Source organism: Astatotilapia calliptera, chromosome 19, assembly GCF_900246225.1.
Source record: "Astatotilapia calliptera chromosome 19, fAstCal1.2, whole genome shotgun sequence".
Taxonomy (NCBI): Eukaryota; Metazoa; Chordata; class Actinopteri; order Cichliformes; family Cichlidae; genus Astatotilapia; species Astatotilapia calliptera.
Window position 1 is genome coordinate 8,897,849 of NC_039320.1, and position 24,621 is coordinate 8,922,469.

At 41.1% G+C, this 24,621-nt stretch overlaps 1 protein-coding gene across 4 annotated transcripts in view; it reads left to right on the forward strand.

Moving 5' to 3' along the window:
- Positions 1 to 7,671: 7,671 nt before the first annotated feature.
- The window catches only part of ldlrap1b (low density lipoprotein receptor adaptor protein 1b), a 45,341-nt gene continuing 28,391 nt past the window's right edge, over positions 7,672 to 24,621 (forward strand). For 2 of the 4 annotated variants that reach the window (XM_026151315.1, XM_026151316.1), the window contains exon 1: positions 7,675 to 8,166. In XM_026151315.1, coding sequence (XP_026007100.1) covers positions 8,082 to 8,166 — 85 coding nt within the window. In that variant the 5' untranslated portion in view covers positions 7,675 to 8,081. Of the gene's footprint in view, positions 8,167 to 24,621 lie in introns of all 4 variants that reach the window. The other 2 variants (XM_026151318.1, XM_026151317.1) reach the window with 2 other exon arrangements.

Genomic DNA, 24,621 nt, shown 5'->3' on the forward strand with positions numbered 1-24,621 from the left:
GTTTTGTCATTTCATGACAAATTAAGCAGATAAAATGATCGGGAGTCGATTCCAGGTCACTTGAATTCTCACTATGACATCCAAAGAGATCAGCGCAAGTGAGAGAGGCCAACATGAGAGGAAGAACTACAGAAAGGACCAATTTAAGAGTCTGAATGCACTGACCAACTCAGATAACCCATATGGAAAAGATATATATATAAATCTTATAAAGTTTGTATCTGTCTTGTGCGAAACTTGTATGAAAAGCATACAAGAGTGAAAACAGATATAAGATACCTTGAAAAATTATATAATGAAACTTGTATGTTTTGGATACTTACTAAAAGAATATATGAAAGTAATGAGAAAGTGGCCACTTTCATGAGTAAATCATGTAAGTTTTTACTTTTTCTTTTCCATATGGGAAGACGAAAGAAAGAAGAAGAAAACTAAAGTGCGTGATCACAGAATTCTTTCCTTGGTAAAGACAAACATGTTGTAGTTGCATCATTGTCAAAGTGGACAGTCAAAAGATACCTTCATGAATGGGGGAAAAAACAAAAGTGCAAACCACTGGTTACACTGACAAACACGAAGAACAGATTAAACTTTGCCAGGAAAAGAAAATCCTAAACAGTTCAGAACAAGAACATTTGGAGGGATGAAACAAAGATGAACTTGTACCAGAGTTATATGAAAAAGGAGAAAAGCTGCTCATGCACATGTATGTCTGCCAGTGTGAACGGGTGATGAGCCAAAGCAACCCGAGTTTCTCAAAGGAAAGGAACGGCAAATTCTTCAGTTACATGATCTCAAACCAACACGGCAGCGTTTGATTTAATAAACAGAAAACGGAAGGCTGAGAGATCAGAAACAGTGTAAAAACTTGCTGTGGCCCCTTTGTTATTTTGGAGTTTGCCCAAATGCACCATCTCCCTTTTACCACTAGAAGGCAGTGTCAGTCTGATCAGTGATCACTTCTCTCCACACGAGTTCTGCTCATTCACTCTGCAAATAATCATTATATTCCCCTCTTTTTAAGACCATAAATCACATTTTATTCTGATAAAAGAGTTGGTTATTATTATTTATGCTTATTTATGGTAATAATTTGAGATGGACATTCTTTGGCCACAAAAAGAGGGAAAAGCTGGTCATTAAAATGATCATTTCTTGCAGGACTGGATGAGTCGTTTCTCTACCTAAATATGGACACGTGAGGGATGCCTTTGCTTTCCTGACCTTTGGCCCTGGAAGTTCATTCAGATCAGGAATGACACTTCCTGAGGTTTGTGGGGGTTAAGATTCCCGCTGTCAATGTCAAGCACCCCTAATTTCAAACAGACGGCCTCTCAGGAAGTGTCACGTGCCAAGCTTCCTGAGATATGTTTGATCAACCCGTGCATTGAGACTAACTGTGCTTAGATTGGTAATAAATCTGTTTTTAAACCCATCTGCTCCATGCTCTTCCACTTCCTGTTTAACAGGGTCAAACGTGGAACTGGCAAATTATGATCATTAGAAATTGCCCACAGTGCCATTAAGCATCTGAAATCTACAGTTAATCCTCCCGTTTGAAGGGAAGGAGGCATAAATAAGATAAAATGCAGATAAAGCTTCTCTTGAGTTACTCGGTTTGACATTTTTTTTCTTGATTGAAAACACTTTCACCCTAAAGGATTAGAAAAAGATTATTTTTGCAGACGATCACTGAAGCTTTGGTGAGCTTGCAGCAGAAACACTCCCATGCTTGCTCTGAGGGTTGCTTACTTGTGTTTGTCCTCATGTATAATTAAACTGTGTGTGTTTTGGCTCTTATACTCACCTTCAGAGTGAAGAACCAAAACATGCGTCTTCTCTCTCCTCTGGCAGAAACTCTCTGATCTTTCTTCTCCAACTAGTACTGCTGCTTCCTTAAAAGCCAGGCTTCGTGCTGCATGCTTCAGTTTACAGTCACTCTTTGTCCCATTGCATGGAGGCACAGTTGTATCTGCTAACAAAGAAACAGTGATTTAAAAGGAATTCACCTGCCTGAGCACAGAGGGACTTAAAGCAGTGATCAGTCTCTCTAGAAACTATTTTTTATGCTGTGTTGTAACTTAAAACTGAGCTTTAGATTGCACCTGAGGACGCTGTGGCCAGTTAAACTGTCATCTCCCATGAAATCTGGTACTGCTGGATTTTTTTGCGAGCCAAACCCTCGAGTGATTCACACACAGGGCGGTGATGTAAGCTCAGTGAAACTCACCAGAGAAATGTAGCTCTGCGACTACAGGAACCAATATGAGACAACATTCCTAATGTCAATCAGCATGTTTGCTAGAGATGCTCTGCACTGTATTTTATCTGGGCCTCAAAAATGATTGAGGTTAGAAAAAGATTCCACTTTTTGGTTTCACTTTCTCACAGAAAGTGTTCAAATTGGGTTTTTTCATCACAAGGAAAGATTACACCAGTCTACAGTCATAATGCATCTGAAGGTACTTTTTTGAGTCAATGAAAAAGACAAATAATGCTTAAAGTTTGTGGTTTGGTTTAGTTTTGATGGCATGCTCCTGGATCATTTCTTAAATGAAACCAGAAATGACTAAAACACACCTCTGAGTTTTTGCAGCAATGGCCGAAATTGCCATTACCTGTACTAATCTTCACATGGCCACTCTGTTGTGTTGACATTGGTCTTGTATGAATTCTAAATGCAATTATCTGTTTGACTTTTGACTTCTTCTGTTTGGCCTTGGATTTGACCTTCCTGGTAGCAGGAAAAAGTACATATGAAATCGCCTATTTTATATACAAAGCAGGCAGCTTCTGAAAAGATGTTGACCAGTGTAATAAAACCAAGGGTCACAAAGGGTGAATTTTAAATTTCAAATGCCAGAATTGTTGCTGGATCTTCGCAGAAGTCTTATCCATGGAGCTAACTTTGGAGAAAACCAAAGAAGAACAATAAAAGGGTCAGAGGTCATAGAGGTTTGTTAAATGCACTCTTGAGCATCACTGCCAGTTACAGGTTTATACCAAAAAGTATATTTTTTTGAATTTTGTCTGAGCCTGGTTCTGTGGAGGTTTCTTCCTGTTAAAAGGGAGTTTTCCTTCCCACTGTTACCAAAGCACTTGATCACGTCATCTGATTGTTGGGGTTTCTGTGTTTTTCTGTATTAATGTATGGTCTCTACAATATAAAGCACCTTGAGGCAACTGTTGTTGTGATTTGGTGCTATACAAATGAACTGACTTGATTTATATTTTGTGGAAAGTTTTCAGATTTATCAGTTTGATTTAGTGAAACACACACTATGAGGCTACTTTATGATACTCTTTATAACCGCCTCTTTCTGTCCTTGAAAATTCCCAGAACATACCTTTAACTATTAACTATTGGTTAAACATGTGGCCTGGGGGGGCCAGAACTGGCCCAACAAAGGGTCCAATTCGACCCAAGAGATTTCTTGAAAAATGTGAAAAGATCACAAAGAAGGACATACATTTTGTCCTTTTGTTTTGCCTTTCTTACTGACAAAGACACAATTTGTGGCCTGGCACACTACACCAAAGTAAGAAAGAGATAAACCAAAACATGACGAACACTTCCTGCTTTTCACTATTTTGTGTGGAAATTTGATTTTCTTTGATTTATGTTAGTGGCATTTCTTTATTTAAAAACATGGGCGTATTATTGAACTTGCACTTCTTCTTTTTAAGAATCTCAGACATTAAATATGGACACATATAGTTAAACTTCCTTACCCTGACAGAAAGCGGAACATGTTGGAAGTGGTTATAGGTTATTAGCTTATAACCACAAGGTTATTGGTTATTTTACCCATCTGAGCCACTTGAGATCAAACTGGGCAGTGTGTAAGTTATGATGTAAAATGTGTTTAACAGCTCTGATTTAGAGTTAAGTAGTGGTTGATCTGACTTTTAGAAGAAATGTGAAGAATTTCTTTCTGAAACTGAGCTGGAATATGAAGTACTAAAGTACTAAAACGAACGTGTTCACATGATTTTAAAGGAGTACTTCAGGGAACACTACTGGTTCATCCACAGCTTTAAGAACTCCAGCTTCAAAACTTTCTGTCACTTGCATGAGAAAATCAGTTTTCATGCTAAGAAATAAAAGAAAATTGTGTTAAATAACTTGAGACACCAAAATTTTCTGTAGAGACAGAATTATTATCAGATCCGCAGTGGAAAGATGGCTTTCTAATCTAAGCAAAGATTCACTGATGCAAAATGTCCTTTTTGAGGAGAAACCCCCCCACGTACTTCCTCCATACTGCAACAGTTCCCTGTAGTGCAGGATATGGGGTCAAAGGTTACATTAAATTAGCCGCAGTAAAATCTTGTGTTTAAACTTTAATAACCACCTCTAGTGAAAACCAGTTTAGCCCAAAATACAAGCTGAGATGGGCATTTTGTGTTGCATGTGGCTGATGGATGTCAGTGGTGTGCTGCAAAAGTTCATGACTGGGCTTTCTGTGCAAAACAGGAATTAAAAGTGTTGGCATGACTGCAAAATGAAAAACAGGCACAGATTTATCCCTCACAACAATAAAGCATTGCAGTTTAGACTTGTGCTGGATGGAGGAGCGAGCTCACTTTTTGAGAACACTTTGTTTACTTTTAGATTATAACATTGTAAGAAATTGTTTTAAAGAAAGGAGTTCCTCAGGGAATACTACTGGGTCCTGCTTTAACAACTTTAGCGAGATTAGTGCAAAAAAAAAAAAAAATCACAGTGGTGATATATAAGATTATAACTTACTCATTTATGTAACAAAAAAAACATTTTTGCTTTTCATCCAGGGTTTGGTAACCTGGATGAAAAACTTATTTGTATCATGTTTGGATTAAACTACAGTATATATTATTGTACAATCTACTGTACAATATAAAGTGCCTTGAGGCGACTGTTGTTGTGATTTGGCGCTATATAAATAAAATTGAATTGAACTTAATAGGTTTACAAGAAACTGTACATCGGTTACAATCCTCACAGCCATATCAATGCCAACCAAAGATGGAAAAGTCACCGGGCAAATTTGGCTGGCTGACTGTTCAGATCCGCTTCATTCAAAATAGTCAACAGGGTCGCAAGAAGCGTGTGGAAAAACCAAGGCGCAAAATAACTGCCCATGAACTGAGAAAAGTCAAGCGTGCAGCTGCCAAGATGCCACTCGCCACCAGTTTGGCCATATTTCAGAGCTGCAACATCACTGGAGTGCCCAAAAGCACAAGGTGTGCAATACTCAGAGACATGGCCAAGGTAAGAAAGGCTGAAAGACGACCACCACTGAACAAGACACACAAGCTGAAACGTCAAGACTGGGCCAAGAAATATCTCAAGACTGGTTTTTCTAAGGTTTTATGGACTGATGAAATGAGAGTGAGTCTTGATGGGCCAGATGGATGGGCCCGTGGCTGGATTGGTAAAGGGCAGAGAGCTCCAGTCCGACTCAGACGCCAGCAAGGTGGAGGTGGAGTACTGGTTTGGGCTGGTATCATCAAAGATGAGCTTGTGGGGCCTTTTCGGGTTGAGGATGGAGTCAAGCTCAACTCCCAGTCCTACTGCCAGTTTCTGGAAGACACCTTCTTCAAGCAGTGGTACAGGAAGAAGTCTGCATCCTTCAAGAAAAACATGATTTCCATGCAGGACAATGCTCCATCACACGCGTCCAAGTACTCCACAGCGTGGCTGGCAAGAAAGGGTATAAAAGAAGAAAAACTAATGACATGGCCTCCTTGTTCACCTGATCTGAACCCCATTGACAACTGGTGGTCCATCATCAAATGTGAGATTTACAAGGAGGGAAAACAGTACACCTCTCTGAACAGTGTCTGGGAGGCTGTGGTTGCTGCTGCACGCAATGTTGATGGTGAACAGATCAAAACACTGACAGAATCCATGGATGGCAGGCTTTTGAGTGTCCTTGCAAAGAAAGGTGGCTATATTGGTCGCTGATTTGTTTTTGTTTTGTTTTGAATGTCAGAAATGTATATTTGTGAATGTGGAGATGTTATACTGGTTTCACTGGTAAAAATAAATAATTGAAATGGGTATATATTTGTTTTTTGTTAAGTTGCCTAATAATTATGCACAGTAATAGTCACCTGCACACACAGATATCCCCCTAAAATAACTAAAACTAAAAACAAACTAAAAACTACTTCCAAAAACATTCAGCTTTGATATTAATAAGTTTTTTGGGTTCATTGAGAACATGGTTGTTGTTCAATAATAACATTATTCCTCAAAAATACAACTTGCCTAATAATTCTGCACTCCCTGTCACTCAGTCACAGAATTCCTCATTCCAGATACATCTAGACACATCACACAGACACACCTTAAAGTATGAGTATATATTTTTAACTTGATGTGTTAACAATGTTTCAGTCCTTTACAAAAACACAGATGACTCACCCATCAGAGCTTCATCTTTCAGGCCTCACGCTCACAGAGTCATAGCTCAAGTCCAAAGTCCCAGGGGTGCACTCGTCCTTCTCGTTTCTCTCCTTCCTCTTTTCAGCAACAGGTTTTTTTTTTGTTTTGCTTGCTAAAGATAATTTAAAATACCACTTCCCCAGCTAATTACTCTGTAAGCCACTTGCCAAAAAAAAACCTAATAAATTGCTGCGTAGTGGAAGTCACCCGGGTTTGTGAGCATTTTGCACAAATGACAGGGAGCAAGGTCAGGAAGTATGAGTGAGATATTTTCCAGCATGCCCCACCGCCATTAAAACTTTTCTGCAAAGGAGTGTGGAGTGTAAAATGACCGTGAAGTGACACCATATCTATCTATCTATCTATCTATCTATCTATCTATCTATCTATCTATCTATCTATCTATCTATCTATCTATCTATCTATCTATCTATCTATCTATCTATCTATCTATCTATCTATCTATCTATCTATCTATCTATCTATCTATCTATCTATCTATCTCAATTTGTGTCATTGTTTGGCTGTTTGTGTGTGCACGTATGTGTCTTCATTTGGCTTTTCCTGTAATGTGTCACATATTCTGCTGTAGTAAACCCCATCAGCATGACTTTTTGGGCTTGATCTTTAAGAAGAAGAATGCAAAAACAAAAGGAAGGTACTGGGAGCTCATTATCTGCGATTATAAAACTTACATTTTGTGTTTATTTATCAAAGATTTTCTATTTTTTACTGTGGACTCACTGTAAAGGCCTTTACACACTGGACACTTAAAATTCATGCAAATATTTGAATATTAATATATGATTTTATGATCTTAACAATAAACTAATAACAATAAGAAGCGATTTTTCCAATCCAAATAAACAAATGTGACCAATCAGACCACTGCATTTGGCAACATGTACACTGCAGTTCTAAACACCACCCGTACTGAATACACAAATAGTAAAATTATACTATTTTGCCTGAGACACGCAGCTAGACATTCCAGGTCAACTGGCTATAAAATTTGACAGTTTAATGGTTTGTTTTTACTTCCTTAATAGTACGCCAGGCAGATATGCCATTTGTCTTCTTACGGTATGTCAGAATGAAGGCTATAAAAACAAACAAAAATACAGTTCAAATTTTTTGACCTCTTGCTTTGTAAGTTGCACATTTTCTAAAGAGGACCTGTGGGCCGGGTTGGGTGCCTTTGACGGCCGCTTCTGGCCCCCTAACCATATTTTTGAACCCCCTTATGAGCAGCCGGCGATCGGAGGATCACGTCAGTCGTCGCAGAAGACGCGGGGGGACAGTAGAAACTGTAGGCCGGGTCTTAGAGGGCGTTATTAACAGGAATAACACTAGCACCGCCCGTCCGGGCTGCCAGCGCCGCCGCGGCTGCTGTTACTACCTCACCCACTCGCGTGACTCCACAAGCGGGCGTCACGCACCTTATCCGGTTAATTTACATACTAACACCGCCCAGGGGGACGAACATGGTAATTTACCGTCGGCTGAGAGCTAGTCGTACGAAGGAGGGGAGAGAAGAACAGCTGAAACAAAGTTTGAACGACAGAGGTTTGTTTTAAACCGAGCGGAGTGTTTCGACACGCACACACAGGCGCTCGTCGGGCTCTTTGCCCCACTTTTGGATTACGATATGGACGCTTTGAAATCCGCCGGAAGGGCAATTATACGGAGCCCCAGCATCGCCAAACAGTCCTGGGGTGCGGGCAGACATAAAAGTAAGTATTCGCCGTCTCATTGCACTCATGTGTTATCCAGTAGCTGGTGCTAATTTGGCTACACCAAAGCTAACTTGGCTAAGAAGAGCTAGCCTCCACAAGTAGCTAACTGTAAAACCGGTGGTCTCCGAGCGTTACCTAGCTACAGTTGTCGTAGTGGCGTGAACACCTAGCAACCCGAATAGTTTCACATCAGGAAACGTTTAGTGAGGGGATTGAACTAACTTGACACTGAAACTGACAGCAGCGCCCCGCAGCTCGTAAACTGACTCCCTGTGAGGCTCGGAATAACAAGTTCAGCCTCCACGCCGGCTCCCTGCCCACTCCGCTGAGTTTATTTTGGAACAGGGGCGCAAACAAAACGTGTCAGAAGTTTGAGGAGTGCTGCTGTTTTTCCTGCCACGTCGCTCAGACGCGCTCGGAAACGTGCAGGAGAGGATCGGTGGGAGCTAAAACACTGTAATCTGGACTTTAAGGAGGCAGGAGCAGGCACGGAGAGATGAGCGGTCTCCTTCCTGGCAAGCCTTTACAAGCCCTACAACTCACTCTGTTGCTAGGCGATGCACACTGGGAAACACAAAAATGAGGAGGCTGTGTTAAAGGGGGGATTCTTCAAACACCATGGAGGTGTCTTTAGGATGCACTATGATGACGATGCTCTTCAATCGTTGCATGCATGCTCAGCTGCCTTGCACAAAGAGTGGGGGGTTACCCCCTGCTCCCCATGCCTCTCTGGCTTTTTTTTAATTTTGTTTCACAGACAATGGAGCTGTTGGCTTGACCGTGCTTACACGTGCCAGACCAATCGATGCTTTGTTTTGGGAGTGATGCACAATCAGCAGGGTCCTTCCACATGCGATCGGGCAGCAGCTACGCAGACCCCTCCATGAGTAATCGATCAGCTCAGCTGATAATGGAGTTTCCCCTCCATGTGGAATCTGTGGCAGAGGTCACACCTCTAAGTCTTTTTCAGAGGTTTTGAGTTTTATCTGGATGTTTTTAAAAATGAGAAAAGTTGGCAGAACTCCTGAGGAGCCTTTTTTAATGCTTTAAGATTGTAACGGTCTTTCAGAGGTGTAGAAATGATAATCAAATGATCACACCATGAAATGCATTTTAAATGCATTATATTTGTAGACATGACAGAATAAAGTAATCCTGAAACCAAGAAATTTGCTAGAAATCATTGATTACTTTCACTGTGGTGAAAAATACACAAAATGCTGGATGTACAGCTACATCTTACATATATATGCTAAAATTCTGGTCCGCATCAGTAAACTACTCACTATTGTGAGACTTGGCCTGTGGTTCGACAGACTCCAGCTCCACCGTCTGGAACGACAGCTGGAGATAGTAGTCCTTGCTCTTCTTTGAAGATCTGTTGTGAGCTGCAAGGTCTCTCTAACCAGAACCTGGAGCGGGTGGAGTGCTGGTTCAGGTGCCCCTAAACTGAGCAAATGAAGCATTACAGGTAAAAACTATTCTTTAAGCTGGTGGAGTCTGAGTCGATCCACAGGTTGAGACATTAGCTCTGTTATCTATTATCGCATTTACGGTATGATTTGTTCATGTATTTAAGAAAGCTACATCATTTATTGAATTCTGGGAAGTTAGCTAGTTCTTGTTAGGAGGGATTGTGAACTTTCAAGTCTCATCTCACCACGTGGGATAGGCAGCAGCTTAAGTAAGTTCTAAGACTTTTTTTTGCCTACATCATGATACTGGGCACATCCTTTAGGCGTGATCACTTCTGTCTTAAAATGAATTTTGGATATAATTATATTTGAGCACCTATCAGTGTACCTTGCTTTTAGTATAATGCTGCATAATCCTGTCTTTCCTGTGGGACCAGGAGCTGAGTTTATGGCACCAGCTAAGCATCTCGCATTAAATACTGTAATTACTGATATTTAAATATAATCATTATTTATCACTCTTGTCTCTGTGAGTGATTACCCACTCTCAGCAAGCTCTGCACTCTCCTATGTTGCTACCACACTGATGGTCATTAACCTAGCCCCTCGCTTTACAGCTTTACTGTTCTAACATGACAGTAAATAAACCCCACAACTGTAAACATAATGAAACAAACAGAAAATATAATTGATATAAAGTGGGCTTAATATATTAGCCAGTGTCCATACGAAGATACTCTAACTCTGGATGCAACAATATCAGCAGATGCATGTAATATGAATGGGTACTGTGAAATGATACTTAATTAATCTACAAAATAGGAATGAATTAAAAAAATAATTTAAATCAAAAAGGAATAAACTCACAAACTCAAAATATGTTAGCAGAATTTCTAGTTTGTGTGTTTGTGTTAAGTGACAGACATCTCTGTTTTTGTTTGCTTGAATCTGCCCCATACACCGAACAATTAGAGTAATGTTTGTGAACACAGTCGCTGGAGTGCTTATTGCTTCTAACAGCCAAGGAGGAGGACTACAACCTATATCTGGAATCCAGTAAAATTATTTTTGAAACCTACCACTAGGGCTGGGCGATATGACCCAAAATTCATATCTCGATATTTTTTAGCTGGATGGCGATATAAGATATATATCTCGATATTTTTTTAAGCCATAAAGTAAGAACAAAAAGAGAGTTCTTAGTTAAAGCTGTGTCCCAGATGTCACACAGGCACTTTTATTAACACAGATGCACATAAAAAATTACTCAAAAATAAATTATGAGCATTCATTAAATAATAATGCTCCATAACACCATGTTGTTTTTGTGCATAACATAGAGCTCACAATTGTGCAGTCAAAATGTAAACTAAAAGACGCTGAACATAGTAACAAAGACAGACAGATGTCACAGCAGCTCTATTCCCAAGTTTTACTGCGTGACTGACAGCCTGGAGTTTGAAATCCGCTTCATAACCACGTCCCTTAACAGGTGCCATTTATGGTCCTTATACACACACAATACGGTAATATTACGTTGAAGCACAGTACGTATCACTCCGCGAGGCTCCTCAGTAGCCGTAATGCGCCGACAATCTATCAAGCGGTGCAGCTCCGTAGCTGACCAAAGTCGTACTCCAACATTTTTGACAGATTGCTGAGCGCCGTGTTCCACATAAAAGCGGTTCGCGGCCATCAAGCACAACCAGAATTCATACATAAGGCGCACCACAACACTTTCTTTCTAATTCTTTAACATCTGAGCACTGACCTGAAGTTATTAATCATTTCGGAGCGTTCAAACTGTACACTGTTCTTGGATACACAAACACCAGAAGCCGCATCCAGATAAGTCTCAAGATCTCACTTTCTGTCACGTTGATGTACCCCATATACTGTACAGCTATCGGTAATATCTGAACAGCACCATTGATTTGGATCTTTAATCACTACAAGAGACTCGGTCATGGAGGGCTGTTACTGCGCTGTTTTCAACCACACAAACACTGGAAACCAAATTAGACATCCACCAAACTCAAAATCTAAACACAATATGTACCAAAATAATAACACTGCTAACTTAAGATTTTGAAGGTAAGAGTTCAAACCACAGGTCTTTGTTCTTACTAATGCATATGTTACATTTTTAGAAACAAGTACGCAAATCTTTACTCATTAGTGTGGTTAAAAAACCTCTGAACATAAGTAAGTATACTTTAAACTTTGTATTAAGTTGAAGGCATTTCTCACACAGTGTAGTCAGCCTTTTTAGAGCAGCTGTTTATATTGTTTGATTCTTTCACCTACATTACTAATTTATTTGGGGTTCCTGTTTTTGTGTATAATCAAACAATGCGTCACCTTCCCCTTTTTTTCCCAATCTGTTAATATAATCTTACACTTGGCTGTTTTGGTGCTGTGAGTAAAAAGCAACTTGTCATCCTGTGGTGTTGATAGCTTCTCTAAAGTGTACCCTGCTTTTAAACATGACATTCATGCAGGGTAAGAATTAAAGGTTCACTTAACCTCGTGCCCTCTGGCTTGGATTGTATTGCCTTAAAGGCACAACATTTCAGTCTGTATATGCAATTAGGGTAAAGTTTTGCCTTTTTACAGTCTTGTTCCTCCCGTGTGTGGGCTTGGCCTTGTCAGAGCAGCCTATTCACAGCATTGGCATGCATCAACACTGAATTCCTCTTCTCCTACTGTCAGTGGTAGATCATAACAGGTGCTGTTATTGTTTTCATTAAGCTCCTGTGTCTTTGAATGCTTGCTGTTCGTCAGCCTTTTAGAATAGCCTGACGTCAGTGCTTGCTTCGTTCCCTTTGCTCTCCTTTTTGCATTCGTTTCCTGCATATCTTTAAAGAGCATGCTTTCTTTCTTGGCTTTCCTGCGCTGCCCTCTCATTACATCGACATAGTTTGGATTTTTTTTCTGGTAGGTGGTAGAGTGGTATGTAACATTAGACCTCTTTTTAGGTCATGAAAGCAACGTGTTTGTGTGCATGTGTGAGTGAGACAGGAAATCCCCACCTATATGACTAAAACATTTTCTTCTCATGGTCAAGAGGCTGTCTCCTCTGAGGTTATTGGTACTGACACTGCTAGATTACCGAATGTCTGAGTTGACCAGACTTGTGTGTGTGAGAGTGTGGACTACGTTTCATTTAAGACCTTTATGTGGAAACCAAAGTTGATGTTGATCAAAGTTATCATGATGTGTATTTCTACACCTTTTTCAGATAGTACTGCATGTTAAACTGTTATTATCGTGGATTAATGTCAGCTGCCTTGTTGGTTTGAGGAAGCCACCCGTCTCATGATTCAGTTGCTTGTAGATTCACATAAAGCAGGAACAACTTGAAGTATTTGCTTTCTGTTGGAGTTTATCAGTCTCTCACATCAACTTCATTGTGACTGATGATTGCATTGAATGTTTTTCTCTACACTTACAAGTAGTTATGGCAACCAAATGGGCAACCTAGAAACCTTTGACTGTATATCTCTCCTGGTGAGAGGCAGCCTTTCTCCAAAGAAGCGCGGTCTGACTTGAACTGACTGCAATCCCTCTGAGTTGGATCAGTGAAGGTTTGCATGTAACTGTGGAGGAATTTGTTTATTTTTCCAGATCTCTGAGGTTCTGTCTGGACTGTGAATACAGAATTTATAAAATAATATGAATTTTTTGTTTACGCAGATGGTTACAGGCTAGTTAATCGTTGTGTTATTGCAAGCAGATTGCATGCAATTGTCTGCTTGACCACATTTAATCACAGACTGATACGAGACTGTTTTGTTGCCAATTTATTGCCAACTTTATGCATCAAAATAGCATTGAAGACAGCACCTGACATGCCTTTCTTTAAAACAACCATTTCAAAGGCAATGTGATCAGAAGTTTATTCCACATGTCACAATAATCCTGGTTGCAACAGGGTCTCTAACCAGTTTTTTCCCTTGTGTGAGTGTAGCCAGGTTTAGGTCTGGACTTTACTGGTGTAATTGCGACATGCTGTCAGAGATTTTCAAGTTATTGCCGCAAATGCAATACAAGATACTGACTCATTAATCAGTGTCCAAAAGTAGTTTTAAACATATTTTAGTGATCAATATATAATTGTCTGTATAGGGTGTGGTGAGTAAAGACATGACCTCAGACACCACCCATGTTTATGTAAGAGGGTGGTGTGCCAAGTTATCAGCCAAACCCGGCGAGCTGTTTCCATAAACTGTAAAAGTACCATCATCCCTGCTCCAGCCCTGGTCACCCGGTGCAAAGTCATCCAAAAGTATCTGCCAGGCTGTAATAGAGATCACATCCTGCTGGCTTCCTTTATGGAGTGTAAAATCCTTACTGATTTACTGTGATCTGTATCTATAAGCTGCTTCTGTGTTTGGTCATGTGTGAGCATGTGCTGGTAGGGCTGCACAACTATGCTTCGTCACTGTTTCTCCCAGAGAACGATATTAAAAATAGATGCTGTCAGGGCAATAGATGAAAATGAATTATTGGACTTAAACATGGTATTCAGTGTTGGTGAAACTGGCTGCTTTGAGTTTGTGATCAGAAAAGTAGAACTTTTTCTATGTGGCGTTATTTTGGACTAACCACTGTTAGTTCTCCAAAGTGCATCTTTTAATGAAAGCATAAGTCTATTTATGGCAAAAAAGCTAGAAAATGAAGTCTTGAGTCACTAACTCTGTCTTTTGTTTCACGTTCTATTTTAAATAATAGGATGTAACACATTTACACCTGCTTTTAACAGTGCAGGGTGCTTCCAGTTTACTCTGTCATTCCGAAACACCAGTAAGGACGTCTGGGTCTAAACAGCATGACTTCGAGGAAAGAAATAGTTCATGTAATCTCCTTTAGCCATATGTCTAGACATATGGTCAGTGTTGCTTTGGTTCATTGTTAGTAGGCCGTGTTGGTGCCTAATAAACACCACTTGAGGCAAGAAGAGAGCCTAAAATACCAATTAAGTGTATTTGGATAGCCTTCTCTTTGTTAGCAGTTAGTGCTCCAGTCCACAGTTACAGCTCCTTCTGTTTAATCTGTCGAGCAATGGTGTCAGTAATACTTAAATAGCTACACAAGTCCTCAAGCATTACTGTGCACCTACACTAGAGACAGTCCTCCTTTCTGTAACTTGACTGAGTGTATCTGTAATGATTTATGGATCTCTTTTGAGTGTTCAGCCAGGAGGAAGGAATCAAACACCCTGCCTTTCCCCACCCCCTCCATCCCTGTTCAGCATCAGCACAATCCTCACATTTCACGCTTCCTCTTTACCATTAACTCATTCTATATATGAAGTCTGTGGGACTGGAAAGAGGATTATTTATGAATGTGAAGCTATTTTCACACAACACTGCAGCCCTGAACTTTTCTTGGCTTTACCCGTCAGAGCTGTCCTGGAGGAAACACTGGGCAGCGAATAATTACATTCTTCCAACGTGTTTTTAAATGACTTGTTTTGTCCACCCAGCAGTCCAAAATCTAGAGTCACTGTGCTGTCCTGTGGCCCTTTGCCTCGTGTCCATTTTGGCTGCTGAACCTGAATTTTTCTACTGGTTAACAATCCAAGGCTTATACAGGAAATTACTTCACCTGCTTTGCATCTGTATGAACTTGTTTCCTCCCAAGATGTCTGTCTCGTTTCTCCTGGGAGGCTCATGTCTTTCAGATTAGTTATCATTTGCTTTGGTTTGACTGTTGCTTTAGTTTAAGGCACATGTGGGTTCGGGTTGGTGCAGGTTCTGTTTGGTTTATATCTCTGACCTTTTTATTAAATCTAAACCTTTTGGAAAACTGTTGCTGTGCTGAAAATGCCTCAGGATTCCTCAATCCTGCTTGGATCTGCATGTCTGTGCTGGTGCCAGAAGTTGAAAGACATCTGCAAAGAAACACCCAAACGCACTGGAGTCGTGTGCAGAGAGTACACTTGTAGAGGGGTTGACCTGCATACTGCATAAATTTCAGGGTCATGCTGTAGATCTGTGGTCCCGGGTGTGAAATGCTGATGTGTTAAACAAGACAAACATCGATCTGCACTTTAGGCAGACTTTACTCAATTATCTTATTCTGTTGTTTTGCTGTGGATGAGCCATCCATCCCACACCTAGATTTTTCAAAACAATTACAGCACATTGTTGTTGGATATAAAACCTCCAACCTGTTCTTTTGAGTGAGGGCTACTGGAAAAAGCTGCCTGCGTTTTGGTGCTATGAGCCCTAAGCAAGAAAAAAGAAACTGGAACTCTATGCAAAGGAGTAGAGTGCAATCAATCTAACCAACTGCTGAAACTGTCGGCTGTGGAGTTTCTGTTCTTTACAGATAAGCGTCCAAACCACAACACCAAGGAAGACAAAACCGACTCGATAGAAGCACAGTAAAAATAAGGTAATCATGGTTTTTGAATCTTGAGATGCTGGCGTCCTTTTAAACACAGCTCCAGTTTGCTTCAAAGTTCAGTTATGAATAAATGATTGCACATTCCAGTATCACACCTTTAATGATCTTTAGCGTATGAGAGCATTTTCTAAACGCAGTGGTTATATCTTTTAATTTAGATATGTTTATTTGAATCAGTCCATTTTAACATAGGGCTGTTTTCATACCTGCTCGGGCTCATTTGTGCACAAATGAGATAAAAATGAATCCTTGTGAGGAGAAAACTTCCATTTATGAGGAAGCCAAGAATCCACTCCACAAAATTGTTCTAAAGACCTGCTGGTTGAAATATGAGGCTGAACTCGTATAAGAAAAATCAAGTAACATTAGCCTAGTGTATGTGTAGTGTATGTAGGGGTCAGGCACACTCTGTTTGCCTTCAAATTTCTCACCAGTTTTTCAAGGATTTTTATCATGCCTGATGTAAGAGCAAACCTGTCTTTAATAATTTAGAGATTTGGTGGTATATTTATCTGCATAGACTACAAGGTGCACCGTGCATCCCTCGATTTTGTGGAGACTGCATCGCTTTCAGTGAGAGTGATTTGAGCTGCGTTGGAGTGCAGCCGCTCCTGTTAGCCGTGACTCCGCGCAGAGCGCTTTAAGGATCACTTTCATAACCCAGATTCCCGCTGAGAGTACATTCTGGCCTCAGCTGGTCATCCGCTGTAATCCCTGACTGGCATGACCTTTCATTTCTCCTCTCATCTCCTCACTTTCCTTCATTGAGTGGATTTGGCCAATACTGAGTGACATGTGTCTCAATGTTAAGGCATCAATTATAAGACTCTTATTTTCTACAAATCCTTCCCTTCACACTGAACGTTGTTTCAGACGGGCCTAAAAATTAAACGCTGATGGCTGCACGCTCATGCAACACGTGCACCGTCTGATATTGATTATGATTATTATGATTAACCCACAGGTTTGGAGGATGAAAGTAGAGAAGCATCTTGAAGCTCAGGGACAGACAGACGAGGTCACATGCTGATGGGCTAAATGGATCCTCGCTGACTGTTCATTTAGATCTCGTTTCGTATCGATTGCTCCCTTAGTGAACTGGTCTGTTTATGCCTCTGTGGTCATTTGTGCTTAATGGTTTTATTTGTGGATGTCACATAGAGTCTTTGACCTGGGTTTTCAGTCATTTCTTAAACAGTTTCCACTGAAGCTGGAGCTCAAAGGAAGACGGGACAATAGTAGCGTATCAGTTTTTGTACGCAGCCGAGACAGACAATGATAATTGTCCCATGTGGTCTAACACAGTTTTTCCCTTTGACTAACACTCAGTCTTTCTTTTCTTAACAATGCTCCCTCTCAGCCTTTTCCCATAATGCCCAGCTCTGTGAGTGATGATTTTACTCTACACTTGGAATCAAAAGGCTGAAAAGAACATATTGGCTTAGATGTAGAACTTTCTTTTATTTTGGGCACACTTAGAAGTTGAATGTTTCTTTCTCAACAAGCTCTGGGCTTTTTGTCTCTGCTTATACCTTCAGGCATCTTTCCTTGCGTCAGTCAGCAGTTTCTAAATTAGCCCAGAAAGTCCTGATTGGAATCTAATAACGCTGGAATTGGGCTTTTTTTGAACACGTCTTGTTGCTGTGAGACTTAAAAAAAAAAAAAAAAAGTCATCTCACAAGAGATATGGGTCACTTGAGGTCTCAAAGGATCCATGTTACACTATTTTCTCACAAGTTTAAGATTTTGTAATTGGAGCACAGGTATTAATGCATGAGATGGTGAGGCATTTTTTAATTTTTTACTGAAAGTAAAACGATGAATAATTCAAAGCGCTACAGAGGAAGCTGGTCCTGGCAATTATGCAGCTCTTGTTTCAGACAGTTTTAACATTGTAAACTGACACAGTCTTATGGCAGCGTTACTCCCCAATGACAGTGGTCTCCTGATGCAGCTTTGACTCAAACTGCTCAGGAACAGTTTGATGGTTAAGCTCGATTCTTGGAGGACCCACACCTCAACCTGGAGGACCCAAAGGATCAGAGATGGGATTGTGGGATCTGCTCTGTAGTCTTAAGTGCAACCTGTTAATATAGTGCTGTTCACCCACCACTTAAATAAAAAATGATGCCACCTGCGATTGATTCACTCATGGACAGTCCCCTGTCTAATTTAGTAAGGCGTGCCAATCAGCGTGTACCTGCACTTCCCATCTCTTTTTCCTGTTGGCTGGCTTGGAGGCCTGGGTTGTTCCTGTGGCGCTCTGTGACATTTATTCAGCTTGTTCCCCAGAGACGACCTGCAGTTGAATGTACTCTAACTCAAACCAGAGCCTGCAGTGATCTCACCGAAGCTGCAGAACAGAACAAGTACTACTGCAGAAATTGTGGATTTGTAGTTTATCTGGGAGATGAGAAACTGGATGTTATTTTTCTTTTTTGGTATAAAATATTTGGCAAATAAAATATGTCACTGTATTTGCATTTATTTAATAAGTCACTAGAGGCCGTGTGCTTTCATTGAGGACACCACAGTATATGTGCTTTGATTAATGGGTATTTTTATTATTCCTGCAGGTCTTAAAACTATAAACATGACTTTGTGTAAATGAGGCCCGTCGTGGTGACAGGCTGTAGTGTGTTTTTTAAAGTCAGTCCATGTGAAGTCTGCATGTGATGTTTTTATAAATTTTCATAATGCGTGTGAATAATGGGCTGTGAAGATTGAATCTGACTGTTAAACTGCTGTGTTTGGCCCTTTTTATTTAATTAGTTGTACAGTATCATGTTAATCGTGGTGGTTTAAATGCTCCCTGACATTTTGCAGGAGACATCTGTGCCAGTTTGTTTAGGTTGACAGCTGGCTTTGACTTCCCTCGCTGTCTGTAGAGCAGTGGTGTTTAACAGCACCTCTGTTAAACCATGATTGTCTGGAGGACCATATAAAAAGGCAGCCAGGCAGTGCAGCCTTTCCCAGTATCCCAGGGTGACGCACATCTCCAACCATAGCAAGACTGAAACCCTGTGGGTTGCCAGATTTTTATTTTTTTAATTTTTTCCTGTGCAGATTCCTCTGTATGACAATAAAATGTGTTTTTAAACCAGTTGAAACTGCAGAGAAGATTGAATTTCCCATTTTGCTCATGAGAAGATATGCAGGTGTGCCGGAGTGTGTCCAGCCAAGCCAAAACAATGAGTCATTCACAGTTTGAGTCCAGAGGTTACAGACGTGTGCACTGGGATCCTTTCCTCTCACGCGGCACCATGCAGAGAGTTCTCAGTGCTGTGAAGCTCCTTTCTGAGCCTAACAAAGGAGCAAACTGTCAGTGCTGCAGGCTCGACCCGTGCACTCTGCTTTGGTGGTGACATCTTTATCTGTGCTTGTGTCAAACCAAACTGTGTCACACTGGCTGCTAGTTGCCCTTCCCCACTTTCTGCAATCTGAAATAATGATTCATAGCAAACATGGGGGAATAAATACCTGTTGCATTTTGACACTACAACAGATTACTCACAGGCAAACAACTTGTTGGATGATGTCAATAACGGGAATTTAAAAGGATTTTCCCACATCCTGTTGGAACATTAACTCCCACCGGTGGAACTGATTGTGATCAGTCAGATCTCCTTCACACAAAGATGAAGGAGATCTGACTCAGTCACTCCAAAGTTACAGTAACTTTACCTGTATAGCATTTTGTAAAACCTAGAGTTGATACAAACACAGATTCAGGCATACATTCTTATATATAGTTTCATTCAGGCATTTAGTGTGACCCATATTCAAAAGGAAATGATTAAAGAAAAACCATTGATCCCAGGGCCAGAGAGGCTGACTACAGTAGTCTGTAAGCAGGAGCCATTTGTATGTACTTCCATTAAAATTGTAAAACACCTTCTAAATTTCACTGGAAGCCAGTGAAGGGAAACAAGCGTAGGGGTGATGTGGAATCACAGGCTACCTGGTTAGAGAGTGAGTTAGTAGTGTTTATTATCCCTTTGGAAATTCTCTGTATTCATTTCAGATAAATACAACCACAACAAAGATGACCTCAGAGACACAGTCGATGCTGTTGTTCCATAGCAACAGCAACATTGCTATCCTTTGCCCACCGCTCGTGACTCACAAAGCCAGGTCACATTGTTGTTGAGTTACCGCGTGAAGTTCTGTAAAAAATTCGACACAGTTATTTTAAATGGCATTGCAAGCATCACCTCGAGGGTGTGCGACCTGAGCTGGAATGTGGACACTTTGGATCGCAGAATTTAGTGGCCTTGCTGTGTCATCTGGAGCAGCTCGTGTGAAAAATAGCTCACAGTAATCTAGGAGAAGAAAATTACCTGTGTGTGTGTTCCAAGTTACAGGCTGATGGTAAAGGCTTGAATTCTGTTGTGTGTTGTGGGTTTTTTTTTTTTTTTTTTTTGGTTTTTTTTTTTTAGATAAAAGAAACCAGACTGGATGAGTTTACAGATGTAAGTTGAAATGTTTCCGAACAATAATACCGTCATTCTTAGCAGCTGATTTGACGTCGCAGGCGAGGGGGACCAATTTTGTGGCCGCCCTCCTTAATAAAGCTGTCGGGGCCAAACACAAATCATGCGACCCTCGGGCTGAAAAGACTGTTACTGTTATTTATCTTTTATTTGTTCTCAGCGCTTGTGCAATCATGTCTTGTATTTGGAGATGAGCTTTCATCCATTTTCAAGCAGAGAAACACTATTAATGTCAGCTGGAAGCAGAATAGATCGCAGTGACAAAATGACTCTGTTGACAGCATGGCTCTGGTGGTGATTTGTGTTTTTTGTGCCTGTATGGCTGCACCTCTCTCCCTCTTTGGGAGCTCCACCGTATGAACTGAATTATTTAGTCTGCACTCGCGGCGCAGCGGAGTGGTCCTGCTGTTTCCACAGTGATTAAACTGTTGCATCTCCCTAATTGGCCATTACATTTGTCATACAAAGGCGGCACTTACGTGCGCCTGCTGCCTTCATTTGCAGATTTTTAACTTCTTTTAAAAATATTTTACAAATATTTCACTTCCCTTTTCTCTTTCATCGTCTTCAGTCTTTATTTGTCTTAAAATGTCTCGATGCCTCCATCTGTCCTTTGTCACCCTCTGTCCATCTGAAAATAGAGGCATGGCCAGAAAGAGCAGAGTGATACTCATCCTTTCTGACCTTCCTCTGTGTTGGCTTTGACCAAAAGACGCGGCACCATCACCACTGCTTTACCACTTCTGCACAGGCTCATCGACCAAATCCCTTTGATTATAATTCCCAAGACTTCTGTGCCGTCTTGCCTCTCCTAATCTCTTGTTGCATCAAAAGGACCCATCTCCCTCTGTAGTTTTAGCTTCATTAAAACTTCATGAAAACTTCTGGGTAATGATCGAATCTTAAAGTAGCGGCCAAGACCATCACGTTATGTTTTCTGCCTTTTACCACTAGAGGAGATGGACAGCTGCAGCTGGGCCTTGCTGCCATATCTCACTAATAGCATGTTTGGTTAACCCTTCAGACCTAATCTTAAAATTTAGGCGGAGACATAGTGTATAAATACACTATGAGTTCTAATTTAACCTGATGGGATAATGATTGTTGGGCAAGCAGCGGTTGGGTGGGGAGTGTGGACACCCAAGTTTGTGAATGTGATAACTCGGGAACAAGGCGATGTGGAAGTTTGAGATGGATACCATAGATGTATCTGTTAGTGTGTGTATGTTGATATTGTGATTCAGCATTGCACTCCTAACAGTTGTTCAGTTGTTATAGGTAAACCCTATTTTTTGTGTTTTCGCTCCTGCGGTGTTTTGTCAGTTTAAATGGATCTCCCTCCCCAGTGGGTTTGTTTATGCAGGTGTGAACACAGTAATTGCACTCAGGCGTGGACCAGATCAACCAGACTGAGACCAAACCCTTGATGCCAAGTGATTGCACATGATTTAACCTTCATCTGACCCAACTACCAGGTGCACTCTGCAAGTTTAAGCTAATCACCTTGCTCTAGCCACGTATCTATTGCTTTCTGGGATATGTCTACTCTGATATGAGTGCAGTATATGTGCACAGTACACAACATGTAGCAAATAGGTGTAAAAGTAAGTGGGGGCTCGCGGCTTTAGAACAGAGCGGCTTCTTCCTGTTTTTACTTTTGCTGCTGCTGTCCCCAGACAGTAAGAGGACCGGACGTCCTCTCATGGTTAATAGTGACACATTTTGGTTTGCCTGGAGTAAAACATGGAGGGAAAAAGCTGTATGTTTATGAATGAATTTGGACAAGGATTATCTGGAATGGGATTCTTGTTCCCGGGTAGAGGAGACTGGAGCAGGAACTGGCAGAAGGATTAGTGTAACGTCTCCAATTATTTTGAAGAGAGAGCTGAGTGTAAATGTGATGCTATTAATGTTCCTGGTTGATCTGATTTCCTTCCCCTCGTGGCCATGAGCTGTGGGAAATGACCAAAAGAATAAGCATTACAGAGACAAGCAGCAAAGATGAGCTTCCTGTGAAACCATTAAGGAGGGGCTGAGAGTCGAGCCAATTCTTCTCCTCATCAGGTGCCTCGTGAGTGCCTTGTAGGTGAGGTGTTTTGGGCATGTCCACACTGGTGAGATTGGGAAAGCCTCAGGGTTTCACCAGAAGAGCTGGATGGTGCATTCTGGGAAAGAGATGTGTGGGCGTCTCTGCTTAGACTGCCAGTGCTGCAATCCGGACTGGGAATAAGCAGCAGAAGGTGGATGGATGGATAAATGGAAGATTATTCAACTTTTAGATATTAGACAAAGTAAAATAACAGAGGTGATGGAAAAGGTTGTAAGACGTGACAAAGACTCAGTCATCAATAATTCTTTCTGTGCTCCAGTTTTTGATATGCAGACTGGCTATAAAACTGAAATTCAGTGAAATAACCACAGATTTCAGGAGCTTGAAGTGTGAGCTGAACACAATCTGACATTGTCATACATTGCGAAATGCGTCAGAGATGCTCTTTGTGCAGAAATCTCATCACTTTAATGACCTGTTATCACAGTTGGTTACAGGAACATTTGATCCAGACATCACACACATTACGTTCTTCTCAGTTTACTGTGAGCTGTTGTGTTTTTTTTAGAGGTTTCTCACATCAGCAGTTGAGCGATGAAGCAGCAGTACATTTTTCCTGGTTCGCCTCTTCTTCTGCAGCTGGGAGTGTTGAAACTTGTCCGAGGCAGGAAGAGACTGAGGGGATGGCAGCAGGATTTGATTGGCAGAGTGAACTGTGTGATTATGGGCTGCATACGCGTCAGTGACTGATTGTCAGAGGCTCCTTTATTAAGGGTTATTACGAGTCTGTGATACTGTTGCTTTAACCTTTGTCATATCAAAATGTAAACATGTAAAGAAATGTGTGGATTCAACATGAACTGTGTGGGCGACTCTGTCAAACCTGTTTTATTTCCAAGGATAACTTTGTTTCAACTTTCAGTGCAGCAGGAAAACCGGGAAAAATGAGCTGTGTTTTTATGACAATCAATCAAAGAGTTCCTTGGTATGCATTTGGTGCATATGTCTGGTTTATGCCTATTGTAATGATTTAACTTCAGAGGAGGGACATTGAAATTAATGAATGAGTTAAAGTGTAACTATAAGTCACAATCTGATTTCCATTCCTGTGCTGAGATTTCAGTTTCCCAGTCTTTGTTCCTTATAATGTGAACGCTGCAGATGATGTAAACGTATGATAATGTACGTGATGTAAACGTCACACATGCCTAGACAACCACAGGCCACTGGAGACAGACTGCTTGGTGAGTGGTTGCTGGGTGAAATGTGTCGAAAAGAAGCTCTAAAAGTCTGCTTCGTTATTGCTTTGGTTGCAGGCAGATTGCACGAAAGACGCATACTGAAAATGGAGACTGTTCTCCGTAAAAGTAAAAGTCGTGTCTTACTGGTGCAACTTTTACTTTGAAGGCAAACGGTCTCTGCTGTCAGTATGCGTCACACTGTTCAGTTTCACATCAAGTTCAGTGAGTAGTTGATGTGAGTTTGCTGCAGTCAGTCATAGTTTCCAGGAAAGCTACAAACTCTGCAACCTGCTTGCAAACAAAGCCATTGTAAGGAGGAGGTTTTTAGAGCAGTGCAGTATACGTCTTCGTGACCAGTTTTACCTAGTGACTCCCAGTAACCTCCAGCATCAACTCGCCATTTTGCTGGGCAATACACATTTTTACCTTGCAGCCACAGGTTACTATCGAAGAGTTTGTATTCCCCGATCACTGGCTGGTCTCTAGACCTCTGTGACTGAGAGCTACATATAAAGAAAACACACTGGCAGCTAATTATACTTATATCCTTTGGACAGAACCAGCTGTGTTTGCAGCACATGACCATCTGACCCAGAAAGGCACGAAAATGTAGCACCCTGCTTTATTTATCCGCTCCATCCTTTGAAGAAGATTGCTTAATTAGACCATCGTGCTCACTGATAAGCACAGGCTCTACCTGTCCTGTCCCCCTCCTCTCAGCTAACAGCAGCTCTCCATCACCTGCTCTCTCAGGCTTATTTACAGGCAGTGTCACCCGTGAGCAGCTCTCACTGACCGGCCGAGAAGCCTTTGAAGTTTGCTCTAATCAGCACCGCAGC